At 37.3% G+C, this 24,745-nt stretch overlaps 1 protein-coding gene and 1 pseudogene across 2 annotated transcripts; one reads left to right on the forward strand and one right to left on the reverse strand.

The window, feature by feature from the left end:
- Positions 1 to 2,034: 2,034 nt before the first annotated feature.
- On the forward strand, positions 2,035 to 24,505 carry LOC112859080 (alcohol dehydrogenase E chain). Of its 2 annotated transcripts, XM_025922437.2 has the most exons (10): positions 2,035 to 2,268; positions 9,224 to 9,294; positions 12,242 to 12,343; positions 12,804 to 12,942; positions 14,805 to 14,892; positions 14,990 to 15,209; positions 17,360 to 17,620; positions 19,313 to 19,448; positions 20,261 to 20,399; positions 22,172 to 24,505. In XM_025922437.2, exons 2-10 carry the CDS (start codon positions 9,277 to 9,279, stop codon positions 22,194 to 22,196), a joined length of 1,128 nt encoding a protein of 375 aa, XP_025778222.1. In that variant the 5' UTR covers positions 2,035 to 2,268; positions 9,224 to 9,276; the 3' UTR covers positions 22,197 to 24,505. The 2 variants fall into 2 exon arrangements, with proteins under 2 accessions (XP_025778222.1, XP_086560649.1); XM_086704523.1 differs by lacking the exon at positions 9,224 to 9,294.
- Positions 5,322 to 7,317, reverse strand: LOC112858786 (abl interactor 1 pseudogene; annotated as a pseudogene).
- Positions 24,506 to 24,745: the final 240 nt, after the last annotated feature.

A 24,745-nucleotide genomic window follows, 5' to 3' on the forward strand; every position in this document is an offset into this window, starting at 1 on the left:
TTGATTTATAGATTTAATACAGGTTGGTGTTGTTTGTTTGTGTGTGTGTGTGTGTGTGTGTTTGTATAGATAAGCTCATTCTAAAACTAGTATGAAAATTCAAAGGAAGAATCACCAAAAGAGTTTTCAAAAATAAGAACTAAGTTGGACGACTGAAGGATTATTGTAAAGCTATAGTAATTAAAATAGTGCAGTATTGGCATAGGATACACAAATAACAATAGAACATGATAGAGATTCCAGATTCCAAAAATAATAGACCCACACATATGCTATTTTTTTTCTTTTTAACCTTTTTTTTTTTTTTTAATTTTTTAAATGTTTGTTTTTGAGAGAGAAAGAGAGACACAGAGTGTGAGTGGGGGAGGGGCAGGATGAGAGGGAGACACAGAATCCAAAGCAGGCTCCAGGCTCTGAGCTGTCAACCCAAAACCCGGCATGGGGCTCGAACTCACGAACTGCGAGATCATGACCTGAGCTGAAGCCGGACACTTAACCAACTGAGCCACCCAGGCACTCCCATATGTTATTTTTTTTAAAACAAGGGTGGTAAGGTAATATATGGAAGAAAGGAGAGCTTTTCAATAAACAATACTAGAACAAGTAGTTATCCATATGAAAACAAAAGAACCTCAACACATACCTCCCATCACAGACACACAAAAAACCTTGAATTGGATCATAGAGCTAAATGTGAAAGCTAAAACTATATAATTTCAAGGAGAGTAGATAGGAAACCTCTTTGCATATTTGGGTTACGGAAATAATTCTCAGGACATAAAAAGTATTAATCACAAAAGAGCAAATGGATACAAAAGACTTTCTCCAAATTAAAAACGAATGTTTTTTTTAATAACACCATTAAGGAAGTGAAAACACCAACCACAGAATAGGAGAAAATATTCTTGACACAGATATCTGATGGAGTAGTTATATCCAGAATGCATAAAGGACTCTTACAATTCAATAGTAAAAAGACAGCCAAATAAAAATAGGTACAAGATTTAAATAGTTCACACAAAGGAAATATACAAATGGTCAATATGTACATGAAAAAAATGCTCAAAATTCATCTTGAAGTAAGTGCAAATTTAAACCACATTGAAATTACACTACAGCCAATACACTGGCTAAAATTTAAAAGACTGCCAGTATCAAATGCTGGTGATTCACATACATTGCCTATGGGACTGTAAGATGGTACAACTACTTTGGCAAACAGTGTGGCCATTTTTCATAAAGTTAACACTCACATACCACACGACCAGCAAATCTACTCCTCGATATTTATCCAAAAGAAATGAAAACATTTGTCCACAATGTTTATAGTGGCTGTTTTCATACTGGCTAATATTGTAACAAGTGAAATGTCCATCCCCTAGTAAATGGACGAACAAATTATGGTAAATCCATGCAACAGACCACTGTGGAATAATAAAAAGGAACCAACTATTGATATCCACAAGATACTTACATCTCAAAAACTGAAGAAGCTAATAAACACAAAGGAATTTGTACTGGCATGATTTTATTTATATGGAATTTTAGGACAGGCAAAGCAATCTATATTAACAGAAAGCACATCAGTGGTTGCCTGGGGCTTGGTGTATGTAGATGAATTGACTGCAAAAGGGGTGAAAGAGGAACTTTGGGGGGGGATAGAAATGTTTTATATCTTGTTTGTGGTGGACTTACAGTTCTATTAATGGTCAAGACTCATTGAGTATACACTGAAAATGGATGCATTTTTTGTGTATAAAATTGACATCAATAAAGTTAATTTTAAAATAAATAAGTAAAAACTGCTCAAAAGCCCCCCAGAACCCTCAGACTTGGAAATCACCCACTACTTGAGTGTTGTAAGAGCTTTGGAATGTCCCTGTAAGAAAAGAAGGTACTGTGTGTCACATAAATAGCTCATGAACTCCTTTAAACCTTTTCTGCTATTTTTATTTGAGCATGGGGGAGGGGTGGGAGGGTGCCTTTGAACTTTCTCTTATAAAGGAATATACTTCACTCCGACTTTTCTTGATTAGATTCTACTTTCCCAAGGCCTGAATATAGACTCAGAAGAAATACTTATTCCCTTCTTCCTTTCCCATTCTTCCCTTCCCCTCCCTGCAACTTAGATTCCAGACAAGGCATTCCAGGAAGACATTTACTTTTAACATTAAAGTAAACAAACATTAATTCTGTTTTGAGACTACAGCGATCAACCTTAAGACAACTAGATCCTGCCAAGATTACCACAATCCCAGGATTTCCTGAGTGAGTACACCAGAGTAAACCAGAAACATCACTCTTACATAACAATGATCTTGCTTTTCCTCTGATTTGCCTTAATTGAAAAGAATTTTTTTTTTTCTATTTGCTGATATGGTAAATGCCTTAAATTGCTTACCTGGACAACCTCTCACCTAGCTGTGCAAACCAGGATTTTTGAAATTTCCCCTTAGCATGCAGTTTAGACTAATAAACAAGTTCTGTCTTTGTTGTTTACCCTAGCAGCACATAGAATGGCTTCTGGATTGTAACTCTAAATAAAAAAATAAATAAATAGAAAAATAGAAAAAGATAAAGAAAAGAACACCTAAACTCACCTTTACGACCCTTAATCTCTTCCAATACCAATTTGATTAAAGCTATAGTATAACTACTACTTTCCACTTATTCTCATTCCAATAACTCTATTTGTTCTTATGCAACAGTCCATTTCCAGGTTTTAAAATAAAAATTGATGTACTCCAATACAATCACCACTTTCAAATCTTTCAGTGACCGCTTAATTAAGGTTTTGTAATAATCATTTCCTAACAAAATTAAATATTTAACTATTATGTAGTTTTTGAACATAGACTTTGATTCATTCTAATTCAGCTTCCGAGAGTAATTTTCTTATGAGACTATCAAATTTCAAAAATCACATCAGCCTTTGCTCTAATCCCAGACTAGCTTATATTATTCATAAAGTAGTAAAGGTTAGCTAAGTGATATTCTGTACTACTCTTTTAATTGTTTCAATACTACTGAAACGAGTCACAAGGATCAAAGCTAGTTGTTAAACAATAAGCTCTAACTCTTGAAACTCTGAAGTTTTCTTTATTCCAAGGAGGCCTTTTGTAGCTGACTAAATCCAGGATGTCCTAGAGCCTCTGTCCTAGTTCACATGCAAGTATAAGTAGGGTGACCACATAATTAATCATCTAAACTAGAACACTTTTGAAAGCAAGGAGTAAGCTATTCATAATCACTCTGGGAACACACATAGTAATTGTCTCTGGCAAACTGGGATGTGTTATTATCCAGCTATAGCTGCTCAAGCTGTAGCACAGGTCTTAACTGGACCATGAACTTATCAATCGTTGCATAAATATCCTTCACAATTTCTCAGGGGACTAACAAGCATGGTAAGCAAAATATCAGGGCTCCTGTTTTCATGAATATAAGATGTCTCAATTCACAGGTGATAATTTAGGGAAAACTAGCAAAAGTAGAAGCTCTTAATCTTAGAAATAAAATTTTTCATTGCTGGGAGCCAGGAGGGCTCTCAGAGCTGGTACATACTGCTCATCACTACAGGCTTCGGTTCCAACCCACCTCCTGCCCCACCACTGGAACTAAAGATGAAGTGCCACTGCTGGGCTGGTAGGAACTCCCAACCCCCAGGAGGATCGCGTCACGCCCTGCAAACCCTGACTATGCCAACTGTGCCTTCATTTCAAGAGGATATTTGAAGCTGGAGGGAGCACAAACACAAAGAGATGGAAAAAAGGAAAAAGGGGCATGGGACAGAAAATGAGAGTGGTATATCAAAACATTCAGTATCTGAGTAGTAGGAGTTCCAGAATGAATGCAAGAGCAGAGAAGGTAGGGTGGGAAGAGTAGGGAAGGAAGAGCATTAATAAAACAGTTTAAGTAAATTTTCTGGAACTTTAAAGTTAACCCTCATCTTTTTTAAAAGCCACGGAATGCCAGTAAAATGGATAAAAATACATCCACCTAGAACTGGTCATTGTAAAATTTCAGATTACCAGGGATAAACAGAACATGCTACAAGCTCCCAAAGACAACACGAAGAAGGAGGGGGAAGAAAGGAGCAGGGAAGGAAGGGGTTTGGAGTGTGTGGCCACAAGCCAGGGGATGTGGCAGCCACCAGAAGCTGGAAAAGGCAAGGAATGGCTTCTCTCTTAGTACCTCTGCTGACACTTGACTTCTGCCCAGTGGTACGGACTTCAGATTTTAGGCCTCCAGAAGTGGGACAAAATAAATCTCCATTGTTTTAAGCCACCCAGTTGGTGGTAATTTGTTAGAGCAGACATAGGAATCCAAAAGAGCATGCTGCCCCAGATTCAGAGCACACCCAGGCCATTCTAGAGCAAGTCAAAGACTCCAAGTAAGATTTCTCTAAAGACAAAACTGGTGAGATACTTGATGTGTCTATTTGTCCTAAGTGGAGAACTAAACAACTGGAGATGCTTTGGGCATTGAATTAGATGTAAGCATAAAGACAAAACCAAGCTAGTTTTTTATAAATTCTTTTTAAATTTTTAATATTTATTTTTGACAGAGACACAATATGAGCGGGGGAGAGGCAGAGAGAGGGAGACACAGAATCCGAAGCAGGCTCCAGGCTCTGAGCTGTCAGCACAGAGCCTGACGCAGGGCTTGAACCCACGAACCCTGAGATCATGACCTGAGCCAAAGTCAGACGCTCAACCAACTGAGCCACCCAGATGCCCCTATAAATTTTTTAAAAGTTTATTTAGTTTGGAGAGAGAGAGAGATAGCACGATCAGGGGAGGAGCAGAGACAGAGGGAGAGAGAGAGAATCCCAAGCAGGCTCTGCACTGTCAACACAGAGCTTGATGTGGGGCTCAAACTCACAAAACTACGAGATCATGACCTGACCCAAAACCAAGAGTCAGACTCTTAACCAACTGATCCATCCAAGTGCCCTACTAAGCTAGTTAAAAAAAAACAAAAAACAAAAAACAATATTTAATCCTAGGAAAAACAGAATTGTTTAGGTAGAGGGAAAAAAAAAAAAAAACCACTGCAAACTAAATGGCTCACCTATATGTAACATTTACATAGTCCTTATAACAAATTATTCTGTTACTCTTTCGGAAAACAAGAGAGAAGTAGAATATTTTTTAAATTTACTCATTTATTTTATAAGCAAACCAGTGAGGGAAAGGACAAAAATCTTTGGTTCATTTACGTATTTATGAATGGAAAAAATTTATAACACAAATTCACCCATTAAAAAACTTAGGTACAAATTACAACATTACAGATAACCCTTTGTTTTGTTCCACATGCACATAGAGACCTTAGAGACTCAATTCATTTCATGAGACCTAAGTACGAGTACTCCAAGTAAATATTACACAAATTGGAAGCATCTTGGATTTTTTACGTATTATTTCAATACATAAATTTGTATGCATGCTTTAAACAAATAGTATATTTCAAGAATGAGAAAATCTAAACAGAAAGTATGACCAGCACGAGGATTGTAGTTTTCTGGTTTTAATATTAGTCTGACATAGCGTTAGTAACCATGCTGCATGGAAACATGTAATGGTACAGTCTGAATCATGATTTGTTAAATATTCTACACCACTCCCCCAGAATACTTAGGCTGTTCATAAAGTTAACTGTGTAAGTAAGTACATAAGCATTATCAGGGATGGACAGCCTCCTGTATTAATTGCTGATTAGCAATACACAAACTGCCTCAAAGACTTATGCTTACAGGTAGACATTTAATTATACCAATAAAACAGCATGTCCTGAAAATATGGGCACGTTTAGAAAATATTTTAAGACAATTCTGTTAACCATAATAATCCCACAGTATGACTAATAAGAAGAACCTGCTTTAAAAGCAAAAATGTAATCAGCATAGCGCATGATTGATTCAACACAGTTCCCAGGGAACAGACCAGTCACTTGATTGCAGACTCCTTCATACCAGCCATCGTCATTCTTCTTTATCACATAAATGATTGCACCCTCCATAAATGATAGCTCATCGTCCTTGTCTTTCATATAATCATATAGTGCCACAACTTTCTCCATATAATTCTTGGGACCCAAGCAGGATCCCCATCTGCATGTGGATCATTATACTGAACTACTGCAGACTCTTCATCCTCATAATCCACTGGGGGTGGTGGCAGAGGCGGAGACTCATCAAACATGGGAATGTCATCTGGGAGAGGTGGTGGTGGTGGAGTTGGACTATCAGCAATGCTTTCCTACATCCTGGCCACGAAGCCTGTGAAAGGTTATCTGTGGAGTCAACTGAGGCATAGGGGGAGGGGTGAGAACAACAGAAATTGAATTCTGAGAATAAAGTGGACCTCCGTTAACATGAGGCTGAGGAGCAGAAAACTGAGCAAAGAGGGAGTTCGTCTGTATCCACCAGAAGACATCGAGGAAGTGGTCAAGTTGTGTCGAGAAATCTGCCTGGTCATTGTGCCATACTGGGAACTGGGACCTGAGCCTGGGGTTGCTGGTCCAATAGTGGGTGGTGAAATATAGGCATGGCAATGGGGATGCCAATAGTGCTGTTTCCACTGTTTTCTCGACTTCTACTCCCCCCACTACTTCTACTGTGTGTCCTCGGTGTCTGGTGTAAAGAAGCCGTCCTGCCTGGACTATGCTGACTTCTGAGCCTAGCAGGACTTATCATGTAGTCATTAGGAACTGCTGGGGGTTTAACAGGTTCCAGGGTTTTGTAAGGAGTATTTTGTCCCAGTGTTCCCCGGCCTGACATGGGAGGGCTTGGAGGTTTCTGAGTAGGAAGATTTGTTCTGGACAGTGTGCCAGTTCTTGCAGGCTGGGTATTTCCATGCTTGACACCACGGCCCACAACATCCAGAACTATATAGTCAATAGGTTTCTGAATACACCTTACAGAGTGCTCCATATGTGCAGGTGCTATTATTTTGTGAGTTCTTGGTGTATTCTTATTTGTTGTCAAAATGCCAATGTCTCTTCAAGACACTTTCTCTTTATGAATGTCCACGGTCTGTGACATATGATTGGTGGAAGACTCCATTCTCCAAAGCTGGGAGGTTTGGATATCCAGCAACTAGAGTACATTGTTGGCCAGTGCATTTATTTGAGAAGCAAGTCTAGCTATGGATTGGGTTGTGTAGGCTTTGTACTCTTCTAAAGCTTTGCTCTTGTCTGCAGCCTGTATGTAGTTGTTTTCACAGTAGTCCGCCACCCGGCTCAGATTCTGGTAACTCTCCATCAGTGCCGTCTTGCCAGAGGGATCTCCTCCTCTAGTAACATCTACAGCTCTGCCAGTTTCCACCAATTCCACTGCATTGCTTCCTCTTGCATTAAAGAGACAGAAGCAGCAACCTCCGAGGCACCGAGCACCTCACAGCCCAGATACAAACCACCTACTGCCCTCCTGCCTGGTATTGTGGGATGGCCCCCCTCCTCTTCCTCCTCACTCTCTCCACCCCCAGAAGTAGAGCATTTTTGTGGTAATGACTGCCCCAAATTTTCATCCTCCCAAATGGAAAGTTAATAGGAATGTCCAAAGCAAAACCAAGTTAGTAATATATGCATGCTACTTGGAGATGTGGAAATAAAAAAACAAAATAATAAGTTTCAAAAGTTGACAGCAGTGGCTTGTAGGGAAGAGTAAATGTAGGAAAAAGCAGGAAAGCAAGTACAGCTGCTTTTCTTAGGAGGCTTTGTAGAAAAAAGTTTTGCATATGTATATGCATATATAATTTTGGTAAAAATGAAAATGAAAAATCAAAAACTGGAAAAGTGACGAACACAAAAGAATTGTTTATATTCTAGGACTCTTAAAATACAAAATGAATGAAAATTCTAAAACAAGTTTTGTAACATCATGCAAATAGGCATATATGGCTGAGCATAACATTTTCAGTGACTGTATCATACAGGGATTCAAAAGGTACAAAACTTCAAACGTCTTCAAAGTGCTCTGGAAAACTTCTACTTGAAAACATAATGGGCAGTGTGCAAACCGTGGCAGATCAGGCCTACATGAAATCTATAATGGAAAAGAGCAAGTGGGTCCTGTTAGTCATCTATTGGTTTCTCTTCTGTTGATTATTCTGGATTCTTTTCCTTTCTTCTCAACCCCCTTTAACATACTCATTCCAGTGCTTTCTATGTCAGCACATGGTAACCATTAAAAAGACTCAGTCTGGGTAAATTAACTCAGTCTGTGTAATACTATGGTTTGCTAGACAGTATGCTTCTGGGAGCACTTTTGGTGCCAAGAACTGTATCAGTGTCCAGTTAGGAAAACAGAAAACTCTGTATTTCAAACAAAGTAGATTTATTACCGAAAACTGGCTGCACAATTGTTGAAAAGCTGAAAGATCACAAAAGGCATGTTAGGCCACAGAGAACATTAACATTCAGCCCCTAGAGGGCTGGGAGAACAAAAAGAAAGTAAGGTTGTCAGCACTGAAACCTTAGTGAGTAGCTAATATTCACTGAAGGTTGTCCTATTTGTCAGGCGCCCTGAGAAGTACTTTAAAAGGATTATCTCAGTTTTCCTCAAACAACTCCTCGAGGGGGTACCAACAGTCATCCTCATTTTATAGGTAAGAAAATTAAGGCCAAAGACAGATAAATAATAAATCCAACTGCGCACAGCTAGTAAGCATAGGGTCTGCCATGCCATAACCACTGCTCCAAACTCCCTGTTATGACAGGTAGAGGTGAGTGTCTGTGCTGTGACTCATTGTTGTCCAACTTCCCTTCTATGAAAAGAGTGCTAAATCAAACCTATTCCTCTGGCTGAGAGCACTCTCTGCCCAATATCATTTGTGCTGCTTCCTTACTCCTCTTTTCGAACTGCAACAAATGGACTAGAAGTTGGAGATTAGCTCACATGAAGGGCAAACAACTCCGAACACCCTATGTGGGATGGAAAGAGAAGAAATATGCAATCTAGGAAAAAAAGAGAGCGAGATTAAAATTTAGGTGTAGGGACATTGTTTACCTAATGAACCCAATATATTAACTGAAATTGGCAAGGTGCAAAGTCAAAGGTTTGGATGCTGGCTCAGTGCGCTTTTCTTCCTGATTTGACTTGGCTTGAGAAAAAGCTGATAGGTGTGGCTTAAAGACCCCAGATCACATGTGTGGAATGGGCAGTTACTCAAGCAAACAAAATATCTGTATAACATATCAGCTTTATCTACTCCAACAGAAAAGAGTCTATAAGAATTCACCAGTCTCCTGGTCTGCAGAGAAAACGCAACGATGAGCACAGCAGGAAAAGTAAGCAAAAAAAATTTTGTTTCTACTTTTGGAAATATATTCTTACTATATAATTCACAAAGATATAGTATTAATGAATAATTTAAAATGCATATATAAATTAGAAACATTGTGTACTGAAATACAAAACAGAGTGTGTGCTTCAATATGCAATGTATATTAAACTACAGTTAAAAATAGGCTATTCCTAAATATCTTTATCAAGAATGCATAGTATCTGTACTTAATAAAATCTTTACTTCCTGTATTAAATACATGTGCAGTAGTTATAGTCAATCATAAATAGATTTGTAAATCTAACATTCTATGTTTTTAATCAAGGAGTTTTCTTTATAATAAAAAACCATAATTTAAATGTTTTTTGTAATCATATTCTTTTTGGGAACACAGGAAAGTTAGATCTGACAAAAGTTTTATGAGAGGAATTTGATTCAGAGGACTTTGAGATATACTTTGAACCTTACTATAAAATCTCTTACAAAAGGCACACTGATTTCAAAACTTTAGATCAAGATTAATAAGCAAGCCAGCATCAACATGCAAATTCTGAATTACAAGGGCCCTACTGTGCATAATCCAGGAAATTTCCATAGAAATCCTGTGGAACAGTATCTTCTCCACACAAAAGTCAACATGGTTTTACAAAATAAAAATAATAGTGATACAGTTTGAATCACTTATTAGCACTGAGAACAGAGATAATCAGTTCTAAGTCTTCCATGGATTCATGCTCATTTGTTCAATGTGCTTACAGGTGCACAGAAACGCATGTGGTCATTCAATACAAGCAACTCACATTGTTCAACCTAGCTCAATTACAAAAGTCTATGCAACTGTTTCTAGGACATGTGTTATGTTAGGAGTGGATCACACCATACACTATCTTGCTATGATAACTTAAAGATTCCAAGGTTTCTACACACACTGTGTGACACAACACTCCTATATCAATTAGATTGGTTGGAAACCACATGGGTCGCCAGTTGTCAGTTTTCTTATTCCAAATCTCTTTATTTTAATTCATTACTGGTTAGTATTTACAATGGCAAGTTACATTTCAAATGAAGGTTAGGAAAAAGAACAATTAAATATGCCAAAACTAAGCTTAAAAGGAGTTCAGAGAGCAAATGTGCAAACCAAATGTATTAATGAAAACAATAAATCTTCCCCCTTTGGGTGCAGCATTAATCACTTTTAGCTTTGTGATAACACCCATTTCTGTTTACCCTTCCTGCATGATAGTCTCCTCAAATGCTAAATGGCAATAATAATACCATTTTATAAGGTGGTGTGAGAATTTAATAAATAAATACTGTAATACACTTGTATCAGTGCCTGGTACATAGAAATAATTCAACAGGGGCGCCTGGGTGGCTCAGTTGGTTGAGTGTCCGATTTCGGCTCAGATCATGATCTCACAGTCCGTGAGTTCGAGCCCCACATCAGGCTCTGTGCTGACAGCTCGGAGCCTGGAGCCTGCTTCGGATTCTGTGTCTACCTCTCTCTCTGCCCCTCCCCTACTCATGCTCTGTCTGTCTCTTTCTCTCTCTCTCAAAAATAAATAAACTTAAAAAAAAGATTGTAAAAAGAAATAATTCAACAAATGTTAGTCACTGCTGTTACATTGTTGCTGCTATTATTATTTAATCTCTTTTCACTACCATGGAGTAGTAAAAAAATAAAGTTGCATTGATCTTAATTCTCTGGACAGCCAGCTTTGTGACTTTGGGAAAATTAGTCAATTATGGAGTCCATTGAGCCTCAATCTTTTCATCTGTAAAATAAGACCAATAATTCAATAATACTGCCCTGGTAACATCATTGTGAGGTTTAAAGATCAAGTAGGTAATTCACCCAGGACAGGACCTTGTAGTCAGGACTTATCTACCCTTAGCGTATTATTTCCAAGAATTTTCATATCTATTGTGGCATTGACCCAGGCAAACACCTCGAAAACTGGGAGGGGATTTAACATGAAAATAAATTGTCAAAAGGATAAATCTGTATTGAAAATTTTTTAATCATATTTGCAATTAAGTCAATTCTTTCTAGGAGAAAACTCCCATAATTTTGTAAGATTTGCAACAATGAAGACAGCTTTATATTATAATCCCAACCACTAAAAATATGTTTTCAACTTTCATTTTTAAGAACCCCGATGGGTAAACTGTGCTAGCTAGAAATTCAAGCACACCATTCTCCCATTTTTAAATATATATGTACATGTGTACATAGGTGTGTGTGAGTGTGCGTATACAGCTATAACGTCTGCAATTTTTGTTGCAAATCTAATCTGGAAGGAATTTCTACACATAAATCAGACAACAAAACAGCACTGCCAAAGCTAACTTTCAAATGAGTGATGCAAGCAAGTAGCAACCACAAGCAGTAAGGAAAACAAAGTCAAGGGAAGAGAACAGGCAAATAGAGAAAAAAAAAAAAAACTCATCCTAGGTAGGGAGGCAAATGTGCAACCGAAATCATAAAGTTAGATTATTTGGGCTTCAGCAGAGAATTGAGCAAGAGGGCAATAGCTTTTATGTGAACAGCACTAAACCTGTCAGCAAAATTATGTTGATTTAGAATTTCACACACCAGCCAACAGTCGCGGGTAAACAACCGAGTTAAGGACATTAGGAAATATCAGGAATAAACAACCCTTGGCGAACAAAAAACAACATGAAGATGGCCTGAAAGAATATATTCCATTTTATCTCAATGTCTCATTATAGTTAATCCTGTTTCTCTTTCCTTGTGCGATTGCTTTGCCTGTTTTTTAAAAAGGTATTTTTATTCTCTTTGTAAATCAGAGGTCCTTCCTTCATTTCTATGGGACACTTTAGGTTCCAGACATGGGGGAACATGTTGCACGTAAAAAGATGAAAGTCACTATACCTGACTTTAAGAATGGGGAAAAACTAGTAGCATCTTTCTATTCAATTTCCAGGTGATCAAATGCAAAGCAGCTGTGCTGTGGGAGTTAAAGAAACCCTTTTCCATTGAGGAGGTGGAGGTTGCACCCCCTAAGGCCCATGAAGTTCGTATTAAGGTGAAACATTTTTTCCAGTTTTTTAATTTTAGGCTCCAAAAATGGTAAAAGTGGAAATAAGCAAAAATCCATTAAAAGGCACTTTCTATATGGTGATCCAAACACTTACCGTCAAGAAAGATACAAATACAAGTTGTTAAGTTTTTAAAAAGGAACCAGGGTATATACAGTCTAATCCCAATAAAATAAAAAATAATTTACATGTTTCTACAGGAAAAAAGTGTAAAGGGATGTACATCAAGATTTCAACATCAATTAGCATCAGCTGGTAGAATTTGAGTGACAACTTTCCTAGTGCTAATCTGCAATTTCTACTTCTATAAAAAGGATACATTCTTGTATATTAAGACTTTATTTCAGAAAAAAAAAATGTTTCACAGACTATTCCAAATTGTTTGATGAGGAAAAGATAAGTGTCCTATTCTTTTCTGTATCTAATCATCCTCCCTTTCCCATGTAGATGGTGGCCACAGGAATCTGTCGTTCAGATGACCATGTGGTTAGTGGAACAATTATCACGCCTCTCCCTGCGATCTTAGGCCATGAGGCAGCTGGCATTGTGGAAAGTGTTGGAGAAGGTGTGACGACAGTAAAACCAGGTACAGAATTCACACTTCGGGAATTCACAGTTCAAGACCAAGATCATGCAGCCTGGAAAGACCTTGCAGAAGGTCATGGCTGAGCTGGGACTAGAACATAGGTCTCCTCCTTTCTTCCCTCCCTTGCCTGACTCAGACATGTGTGCATTCATGCAATCATGTTTTCTCTCCTTTAGCAAGTGCCTATTAGATGCCAGGCACTGGGTTAGATCCCGGGAACACATAAAGATCAAGTGAGACGCAGTGACTGCCAAGGTTAGAGTTCATAAACAAATAATTTCCATTTGAGTGTTGCTGAGTACTATGTTGTGTCAGGTCCAAAGAGACCTATAAATGGGACAAAATAAGAAAACAAAAGTCTATGTCCTGAGCCTCCACATCACTATATGGAAACTGTTGTGTACTGATTTCACAGGATGGGGGCCATGAGGCTTTAACTGAATCTACATGACCTACTCTTAGGTGGGAAGAGACTCATTCACTGATTTCCTCTTCCAGTATGGCCTCCCTTCTTGAACATTAAATGAACAAAACAGACTAGATGGAAGGGAATGAAATAGACCTAGCAGAAGACACCCTGCCATAAACAATATCTGTGTTATTACCTTTAACCATGGTTAAGTGTGACTGGTGACAAAGTACTATTTTATCTTTAATATATATTTTATTCTAATTTTATATTAATATAGATATATATTTTTAAAGGGTGAATAGATAGAAAATTTTACATGGAGATGATAGGCATAGAAATTTGTCAATTAGATGTTATGGCCTGACCATTTTTCTAGGTCTTGTGGCTAGGTAGCATAGGTGATTAAAAATGAAAATTTTGTCTAATTCTAAAAAAATCACTTTACCAATGGATTTGGCCTCCCGCATTACCAAATACTTAATTGACCTGTGAACAGGCCAATTGTCTGGTTTGTGTTTCAGCTCTTAATATTTCCTTTACTCAGAAATAAATTAATAAATGGATGATGGGCATTGAGGAGGGCACTTGTTGGGATGAGCACTGGGTGTTGTATGTAAATGATGAATCACGGGAATCTATCCCCCAAACCAAGAACACATTGTGTACACTGCATGTTAGTCAACTTGACAATAAATTATATTTAAAAAATAAAAAATAAATTTTTGGTAGAATTCACCAGTGGGGGGAAAATTAATTAATAATAAACAACACCCTTACTTTTCACCCTGATCCCTTAATCATAGCAGAAAAAATAGATAATTTACAAATTAAGTTATCAGCCACAAACATTTGAAAGTCAGTTTTTATCCTTTAAGAAAGTGCCTAACTCATTGATGAGGTTTACAAAGGGATTTCTTGAATTCTTCTTTTTCCCATTTTTGTTAGTTTTCCTTAAAAACAAAACAAACTTAAAAGCATAGTCACTTTGAAAAGCCAAGAAATGGTTGTTCAAATACTCATTTTTACTTTATTTCAAACTATTACAAAGTAGCAGATTTCCCTGGCATCTAGTGGAAGAATACCAGCCTGCTCACAGCTAAAATTTATGTTTACAGTTACATGAGAACATTTAATTATCAAGGCTTAAATGATATATATAAAACTCTCAAGAATAAAGGCACACAATAAAAGATAACTATTAATATGGCAGAAATATTTTTTAAATCTATGTTGTTTCTGATATTTGCATTTCCTCTTTGAGAATCTTCAGGCACATGGAAACCCAAACCAATAACAATGCTGGCTGGCAATGACCAACAACATAGTGGTGAACCCTATTTCTTGGAGACTTCAAAGAAACATACCTCTAATACATATGCATAAGCTTCCGGTTCTTGCTGTATTAATTCCTGGGTAGAAATTTAAGAAGAATTTGTTTTATACCCTCCAGGTGACAAAGTCATTCCACTCTTTACTCCCCAGTGTGGAAAATGCAATGTTTGTAAACACCCAGAAGGCAACTTCTGCGTGAAAAACGAGTAAGTTTCTGATACTCTCCTTACACAGGCAATGGATTTACACATCTGTTATGCTACTGTCTCATGCCCTTGTGTGTCTATGTGTTGCACTGGCCAGTCTGAACATGCCTCGGGGGACCATGCAGGATGGTACCATCAGATTCACCTGCAGAGGGAAGCCCATTTACCATTTCCTTGGCATCAGCACCTTCTCCCAGTACACAGTGGTGGATGAGATCTCAGTGGCCAAGATTGATGAAGCCTCACCACTGGAGAAAGTCTGTCTCATTGGCTGCGGATTTTCTACTGGTTATGGGTCTGCAGTCAAAGTTGCCAAGGTAGGAAAGACAATGGTTGATAAAACCAGTTACACTCAGACTATCAAGAACCAAGAGGAGAGCAATTTCTCACAGGAATCAGAGATCGTTCTTCATAGATTTACTGGTAGATTTTCCTCCTGCTATCACAATAACATTGATAAAATTTAGGGTATCAGTTATGACTGGAAAAATGGCCTCAGAAGGAATTGAGGAGCATATCCTAGGAAATTTATTTATCACAGATGAAAATGCTATTGACGCTTAGTTAAGAAAAAGTAAAGATGTAATTTTCAATAATTATTCTACAACTGTTCTTTATGTGATTACTAAATTTTAGAGCTGGGAGCTCATTTAGTAATTTATTGTACTGTTAACACCAACATGTATCAGGCATAGTAGGTTCTGCTAACTTTAGAGGCAACAACAGTAAATAAGATGAAGAGATCACCTCTGACTAGCATCTAGTCCATGGATCTTTTACTCTCAGAATTGGGATGAATAGTAGATTCCAAAGCCTTATATAGTGCACCTCCAAACCAAGAGTTACCAACCCACCCACTCTGTGGATCCCTATGAAGGAAGTAATAAAGCTTCAGTAATGCACTTTGCATTAATTCAGTCATTAGGGGATTTCACTGCTACATCTCATCTCCTGCACACACATGTATATACACACAGTTTAGAGGTGGTAGATTTTAAAGAGAAATTCTTTAAACAGAAATTCCTCTTCCCAAAAGTCTGGAAATCTAGCAGTATTCCTTCATTTTGTGAAATGGAAACCTGGAGACATAAAGCTATTTGCCCAAGATCTCACAGCTGGTTAGTATGAGAATTGTGATTGGCCTATCTCTCAAAATTCCTGCTGAATCTTAAACCAGGATACATAATTACCTTCACCTTTAGATCACAATTACAAGTCTCAAATTTTTCTAAGTAAGGTAAAAAGTGGTGTTGTATCCCAGAGTATAGTTACTTGGGATAGGAGAAATCAACAGCCACACTGAAAGCTGATTACAGCAGACTAGGTTTACTAAACAGTCCCTAGCCAACTAAAACAATTGAAAGCATGAGTTTTCCAAATTCTGTGGCTCTAGCACTAAGTCTCTTATACAACTGCATCATCTGTTTAAACAGATGGTCTAGCTGAGCCTAGACATAGAGCAGAAACTAAGAACATTCATAATTATTTTCAACCATTAATAAAATATAGACCAACTTTTCATTGCATTATTGTTCATTAGTATATTTTTTAAAGCAGGGATAAAGACCCAATAAGATCACAGTGATCTCAAGCTATATTATCTTAGTTATCTGTTAAATTTCCCCTGTTCTTGGGCTTTCCTCTAAACTAAGGTTAACTCTTCTATATTTCACAGCTAATTTATGCTCTCATGATACTAGTCATGATGCTGAAAGTTAATGAAACAAATAATTATTGAAGGTTTCACTGAATTATTTTTCAGTCTCCCAGAATAATCTTTTCCACTTATTATTTCATTTCCCAAAACTTTGCATTTCTGTGTTTGATATACTAAAACTGTTGATAGATTTGAGCTACTAGATTCGATTCAAGACGGGAGTCACTGGCATTTAGGGCACTGGCTCCCAGCCTGAGTTTCTCATTGGAGTCATCTGCGGACTGGGTCCCACCTGCAGAAATTCTGATGGAATTGGTTATAAGCTGTGACCTAGGCATTGAGATGTTTTGAAGCTCCCCAGGTGAGTCTAATGTCCAGCAAAGTTTGAGAACCACTCATCTAGTTCAACCACCTCAATTTAAACATGAAGCAACTGAAGCCAAAAGAGATTTGGCAGAAGGCTGGACGTCCAGTAAGAGTTCAAACAGCTCCTCATAACAGAAAAGGCATAGCACTTTATATAGCTTAGGCATTTTCTAGCAATCATTTATTTTTATTTTTTTAATGATTATTTTTGAGAGAGAAAGACAGAGTACAAGCAGGGGAGGGACAGAGAGAGGGAGACACAGAATCCAAAGCAGGCTCCAGGCTCTGAGCTGTCAGCACAAATCCCAACGTGGGGTTCAAACTCACGAACAGCGAGATCATGACCTGAGCTGAAGTCAGATGCTTCACCTATTGAGCCACCTATTATGTCACCCATAATGACAATCATTATTTAATCCATTTTTGCATTTTCTGAAAACACAGGTCACCCAGGGCTCCACCTGTGCCGTGTTTGGCCTTGGAGGAGTTGGTCTGTCTGTTATCATAGGCTGTAAAACAGCAGGAGCGTCCAGGATTATTGGGGTGGACATCAACAAAGACAAATTTGCAAAGGCCAAAGAGGTGGGTGCCACTGAGTGCATCAGCCCTCAGGACTACAAGAAACCAATCCAGGAGGTGCTAAAAGAGATGAGTGGTGGCGGTGTGGATTTTTCATTTGAAGTCATTGGGCGGCTTGACACCATGGTATGTAACATGAAATGCCTTGAGATATCTGCTTCTATATTTCATAGTATACTTCGAGGCAGTACAATATAAATATTATATATAAATAATATTTTTAAAACTAAGGTGATTTTCCATATCCTGTTGGTTATCTGGGTTATTCTACTTATTGAGAAATCTTTAATTCCATCAGCTCAGCAAATCTGTCTCAAGTAATATGTCTCCTTTCGAGAGGAAAGAGGGTTTTTATAAAATTAAACCACTATAATTTTACTTTGTTAATTTTTGGTAAAAAAAATTTCAAACAAGTAAATATGGGTAATATAAATTGCTTTCAAATTGTCAAGTTTGATTTCTTCCTCACATACATAATGAAATGGTTTATCAATATTTTACATTTTAAGAAACTTCCATTTTCTTTCATATATCATACTTTGGCCAGAGGAATAATGGACAATTTTAGACCAGTATCATTTTATTAACAGAAAATATTGCATTTTTCCATTTACCATGCTGCCTTATTTTGCCACAGCAGAGAGCACAGTTCCTGGCACATAGTAAGCACCCAGTAACTGTGTGTTGGGTTGAATACCTTAGAAACTCAACAATTTCTTCCACCAAAAAAATTTAAGAGATCTATATCTCATAGCACTGTTTATAAATTACATGAGATAATGCATGTAAAATACTTAGCACAGCACGACCTGTCAGATGGTAAGCTCAGTAAATGTTAGCTAGTGTTACTGATATGCAGTGCTGTTTCTGATCTTGCAGTGTTTACATCATCTTTGGAATATACATAACATTACTTTCAATGATAAATATCATCAATTGCAAGGAGGAATACATCTCCAGTTATATATATCCCATCTACCCAGAACTCCCTAGAATCTTACTGAAAGAAAGTCCCCAGAAACCAACAAATCCCCCTTTTGAGGTTCTCCAGTAAATCCTGGTAGTAATGGTAACATGAGGAACCACCCTAAGAATAAAGCTCTTTGTAGCCTTGACTTGAGACAATATACTAACTTCAGATGACTAAAGTTCCAAGGCTACAGCTTTTCTCCTTATGCCCTTCTTCTGTTGTTTTCCCTCTATTTTCTCCTGTGAAATTAGATTGCTACTTCACTTGAAGGTACCAAATATCCAATAGCCACATGTTCTGAGGTTATCTGGTCTTCTAAACATCATACTCCAAAATCAAAGGGTTAACCATTATATATTGCTAGAGAATCCTCAACAATTCTCTTACTGTGGAATATGATTAAAAACTTGGCTGGATGAAGAAGCTTTCTTTTGAAGTTCCAGAAGACCATCAAGTAGACAAACAGACCAATTTTGATGATGTAATTGACCTTAACATCTTGTTTGCCATCAAAACACCTGGTTCAAGTACTGAGTTCAAAATAGCTACTTAAAATAAATAGGTAGATATGTTTGTGATGATGTTTGCCTCTATTATTTTATAAGGAAGAATTAAGCATATACAACAGATTCATTCATCCACTGTTTCATTAAAAAAATTTTTCTGAGCATTTCCTAAAACCACAACACTATCCTAGGCACAGTGGGGAATGAAGAAGCAAAAGCCATAATCTCTTTCCTGCACACACTCACAATCTAGCTAAATCAGTATTACATGATACCATGCACCATGAGTGTGGACTATCAGAAAATTCACTTTAATGATGCTAAATATTAATTTTATTCCAGGTGGCTGCCTTGTCCTGCTGCCAAGAGTCATATGGTATTAGCGTCATCGTAGGAGTAGCTCCTTATTCTCAAAATATCTCTATGAACCCCATGTTGCTATTGGGCGGACGTACCTGGAAAGGAGCAGTTTTTGGTGGTATGTAGTTAGGCTTGATGGCTAAATTCTTATGAACCTCAGGAGTTCTTCCCTTTTACAAGTGACAAAGCCAGTTTTTAAAAAGCAACGTGGTTAGGGGTGCCTGGGTGGCTCATTCAGTTAAGCATCTGACTTAGGCTCAGGTTGTGGTCTCATGGTTTGTGAGTTCAAGACCCACGTCGGGCTCTGTGCTGACAGCACAGAGCCTGAGCCTGCTTCAGATTCTGTGTCTCCCTCTCTCTCTCCCTCTGCCCCTCCCCTGCTTGCACTGTCTCTGTCTCTCTCTCTCTCTTAAAAATAAACATTAAAAAAAATTTTTTTAAAGCAACATGGTTAAATGAACTAGATATGGATATAAGGATGCACACAGAAGGTTCCAAGACACACTTTTTAGTGTCCCCATTAATTAACTAGAATCTCTCAGTCCCACTTCTTTTATACTCATGACTGTATAAGGCAGTGAAATACCTCATAGGACCCAGGAAATCCATAGCAGTCATTCATGTGTGCTGTCATTGCCTAAATTTAGGTAACTGCTAAATTTGCTCCCTAAGGGAATAACCACCCATAGTATAATTTCTCTATGAGAGAACTAATAATTAAGGACCCTACCTTATCTAGGTGGATTTTTAAAAAGTCTAACCACGGCAAAAGGATACTGAAACACTATCTGTTATTAACCTCAGTAATTGTAGTCTGTGGGATGTAGCACTTTCTATAAACTTTCATTTCAATTCTACCTGGAAAGCCTCCTCTCCAATTCTCCTCTTAACCCATGGCTGAATCTTATAATGATGTTATTTTCTTTTCAGGCTTTAAGAGTAAAGATTCTGTCCCTAAACTTGTGGCTGATTTTATGGCTAAGAAGTTCTCACTTGATTCATTAATAACCCATGTTTTGCCTCTTGAAAAAATAAATGAAGGATTTGACCTGCTTCGCGCTGGAAAAAGGTAGGTATTAAATTTCTTTTTTATTGTAGGTGTTGGCCAATAGAGAAAGAAGGTGAAAGAATGAAAAAAACATTGGAGTGCCTTGGTTCTCCATTAGTAGTTCAGTCTTAGGATGTAGAACATTTTACATCATATTGTGAGAAACTAAAATAGTTGCTTTGCACTTCCTGTTCTACTGAAACCAAACTATTTTGGTTACAGTAAATCTAAATGATCAGAGCCACCCCAGCTTTATTTACAAGAGAACAGTCACCCTTGCAAAGAAAAAGATTCAGAGTCACAGAGTCTTAATTATAATATGGAGTCACTGCAGCCTCTTTCTGGCCACCTAAAAAGGGTTACCATTAATGGCTATAAATTTAAATTGTGTTAAGGACCTACTCATTATGGAAGGAGTTGGAGTTACCTTGGGATTTTTTCTATACAGATATCACTAATTTTTTTCATTAAAAATTTTAAAAATTTTTTCTTTTTTCAGTTTACAAAGAAGTTTTCACAAATAAAATTATAGGCATACCTTAGAGATACTGTGGGCTCAATTCCAATAAAGGGAATATTGCAGTAAAGCATGTCAAACAAAGTTTTTGCTTTTCCAGTGCATATAAAGAGTTATTTTTACACTATACTGTAGTCTAGTGTGCAATAGCATTATGTCTGAAAAAGTAATGTACATACCTTGATTAAAAAAATATTATGTTGCCGGGGCACCTGGGTGCTCAGTTGGTTAAGCATCCAGCTCTTGATTTTGTCTCAGGTCATGATCTCATGGTTCACAGGATCAAGCCCTGCATCAGAGATTCTCTCTCTCCCTCTCTCTATGCCCCTCCCCCACTCATGCTCTCTCACCCTCTCTCTCAAAATAAATAAACATAAAAAATATTGTGTTGCAAAAAAATGCAAACCATCATCTGAGCTTTCAGTGAGTTGTAACCTTTTTGCTGGTGAAAGTCTTGCCTCAGTGTTGCTGGTTGCTGACTAATCGGGGTGGGGGTTGCTGAGGTTTGGGGTGACTATGGCAATTTCTTAAAATAAGACAGCAAAACTGGGTGTTGTATGTAAGCGATGAACCACAGGAATCTACCCCCAAAAGCAAGAGTGCACTGTACACACTGTTGGTTAGCCAGTTTGACAATAAATTATATTATTTATAAATAAATAAATAAATAAAATAAGACAACAATAGTTTGCCATATCCATTGATTCTTCCTTTCACTAGAACACTTAGAGATCATTGTAGTGTTATTAATTGGCATGATTTCAATATCATTGTGTCTCAGAAAATAGGGAGACCCAGGAAAGACAAAGAGACAGGGGAATGCCAGTCATAGTCAGAACACATACCATATGTATCGATTAAGTTCACCGTCTTACATGGGCACATTAGTGGTAGCCCCAAAACAATTACATAATAACGGGAAAGATCACTGATCACAGATTACCATAACAAATATAACAACAATGAAAAAGTTTGAAATATAGTAAGAATTACTAAAATGTGACACAGAGACATGAAGTGAGCAAATGCTGTTGGAAAAATAGTACTGGTAGACTTGCTCAACACAAGGTTGCCACAGACCTTCAATGTGTAAAAAAAAAAAAAAAAAAAAAAAGGAGGAATAGAGTGAGGTGTGCCTGTATTGAAAAGGGGACTGCTCTTTTAAATGCTGAAGTCTTACATTTTCTTCCAAGCTGAATGCTCCCTGGACTCCCAGATGGAACATGTGGGTTATCCAAATACTAAAACAATTAACATGTTTTATTTCCTGTTTCAGCCTCCGCACCATCCTAACATTTTGAGACCATACAAATGCCTTCCTTTGGAGCAGGTCTTTTGGCTCCTGCACCTTCTGGAACCATCAACCAAACTGCATCATTAACTCTGTTCTTCAGGAATGCAATCAATAAATTATACAAGAGAGCTTTCCAAAAGAAGCAAAAAATGAAATGAAATCCACCTTTTTTTTTAAATCCTTTTTCAAGCAAATGTTTAAAATTCAAGTGAGAGCTAAATGCAATATCAGCTGCATAGTTGAGTCCAGTAAACTTTCCTTCTTACTCATTTTACTCATGTTGAATTGTGGCATCCTTCCCATTGAGGAAAGGTAGGCATTTCTTGCACTTCTTGTATCTTTGCCACCCTCAGTCACTGAAACCCAGGGGAGCAGGTCCTCATTACACTTGCCCCCCAGCATACACATGATGAGCTACCACACTTGAATTCTTCTATTTCTACCTCTATTTCCACTGTCTATATTTTCCTTTTTATGAAATGTACCAAAGCCCTAGGGGAAATGCTATCATCTGGGAAAGGATACACTTAGATTTACAAGTAGAGAAGGTCTAGAATTTCTATATGCAGGGAATTTTTTTCTCTTTATTCGTATAATCTTATATTAGTTTCAGATGTACAACATAGTGATTCAACATTTATTTACATTAGGAAGTGATCACAATGATAAGTCTAGCTACCTTCTGTCACCACACAAAGTTGTTACCATATTATTAACTATATTCTAAATTCAAGGAATTTTTTAGGGAAATGTCACATATTTTCATATGATAGAAGGAGGTATATTTATTGCTTCTTATACTGTTTGCAATGAATATATAATTATTCTTTTACAACAGAAGCAATTTCATGCTACATGTGATAAATATGAGATTTATTAAATATGAAAATTGAACTATTCCTAGAACCAAATTCAAAAATCTGTATTTTTTACTCACGAAAGTGCTTTATTGGCTAAATAGTTAATTATTATAATTAACTGAAAATGAGTCATAAGGTAATTTAAAAGTAATATGGCGGCTTGAAGTGTAGGGATGAGAATGAAACAGCTATGGACACAACATATAACTAAGAAATGGCACAAACATCCAAAGAAATATGTTTTCTAAGTAAATATATGTGCATATACAGATGTGTATTCTATAGAAATTATTTTTAAATTAGAACTTTTCTATTAACTGCCACGTCTTAAATCTAGAATTCTAGAATTCAATTTTTTGAATATGTAAAAGCCTATGGTACTCATTTGCTCATGCTTTCCCACTCCCAAGGGAAGATTTGCATTTTAAGCTTTATCTCTAAATATACATAAAAAGCTAAAAAGCTTACTCCTTTAAGGGGTGTTGTCTCTCTCCAAAAGTGTTATTTGCTTCCATGTCTACAATTTGTTGATATTGTGGAAAGGACTTAAAACTTAGTGCAAGTGATCTACCACTTAATTGTGACCATAACTGGAAATTACTCAACTTCTCTGAGCCCATTTTATCCTTTTTTAAAAAAAATTATTCTAAACACAAGGACCACAAAACCTTTTTTTTTTTTTAAGTTTGAAAGAGTAATTTAATGCCTTTGGCACACTTTTTACTGTAGAGGACATATGGTATCAGCATTAACGGGTCACCCAAATACAAAGAACTCTAGATTATGACAACATTAAAGGTTTATCCCAATTCTGCAGAACAGCTTTTTAAAAGATACTATGGGGGCCTCAAAGCTGCGTGCTTCAGATAGAAATTCTCCACAGGTTGAAATGCCAAAATCTAAAATCTATGTGTTGACTCACATACTTTGGTCCATTGTAACAGAGCTTTCACCATCCAAACCAATGATGAAGCACTGTGCATGCACCCCCACCCCACCCCCACCTCACCAGGTGATTTTGGGTTACCTATAAGCCAGGTCAGAGCAGATAACACCTTCAACACCCCTGTTTGACAGACTGTTCACAGTTTCAGACGAACCCCTCAGTCATGATGATAGTGGAAGAAGAAAGGGGGTATCACTTTTTTACCGGTGTAGAAAGGGGGAGGTGAAAGTAGATTACAAACAAAATGTGAATCAGTGTGATAAAATGATGCCTGTGTCAGCTGGGCTTTCGTTGAACAACAAATCAGCAGCTCTTAACAGTCAGCACAATTTCCCTAAACACCCCTGAGGTGGACCATCGACTGTGGACTGTCCCCTAATGTCTGTGCACTGGGAATGCATTGAGAGATGATGTACATTTGATAAATCTCCATGAAATAAATTGCCAGAAAATTCTAACTTTTTAACTATGGAAAAATGATTAAATATTTTTGCTTAGGTCATGCCCAAATTATGGACTATATTTCTTATTTTTAGAAATCATTCTTTACTTTTAAAATTTTAAAAGAAAAAACTGAGGTACTGATAAAGTCCCCATGTGTGTGTTCTCTTCTGTCCATGCTACCAGGAAGCCAAATCAAAAGCCACAAAAAAAAAGTGCTCGAGAATGTGTGTAGATGAGAAAGTGATTTATTTACAGATCAAAGTCTTTCTTTCATGAAGCTACCAAACTTTTTCATTCTACACCTGA

Source organism: Puma concolor, chromosome B1 (genome assembly GCF_028749965.1).
Source record: "Puma concolor isolate L17-30 chromosome B1, mPumCon1.1.hap2, whole genome shotgun sequence".
Taxonomy (NCBI): domain Eukaryota; kingdom Metazoa; phylum Chordata; class Mammalia; order Carnivora; family Felidae; genus Puma; species Puma concolor.

Coding starts and splice junctions, on each gene's coding strand:
- LOC112859080 (XM_025922437.2), top strand. Junction 14,893..14,989: donor AACTTCTGCGTGAAAAACGA/GTAAGTTTCTGA, acceptor TGCACTGGCCAG/TCTGAACATGCCTCGGGGGA. Junction 17,621..19,312: donor TTGGGCGGCTTGACACCATG/GTATGTAACATG, acceptor ATTTTATTCCAG/GTGGCTGCCTTGTCCTGCTG.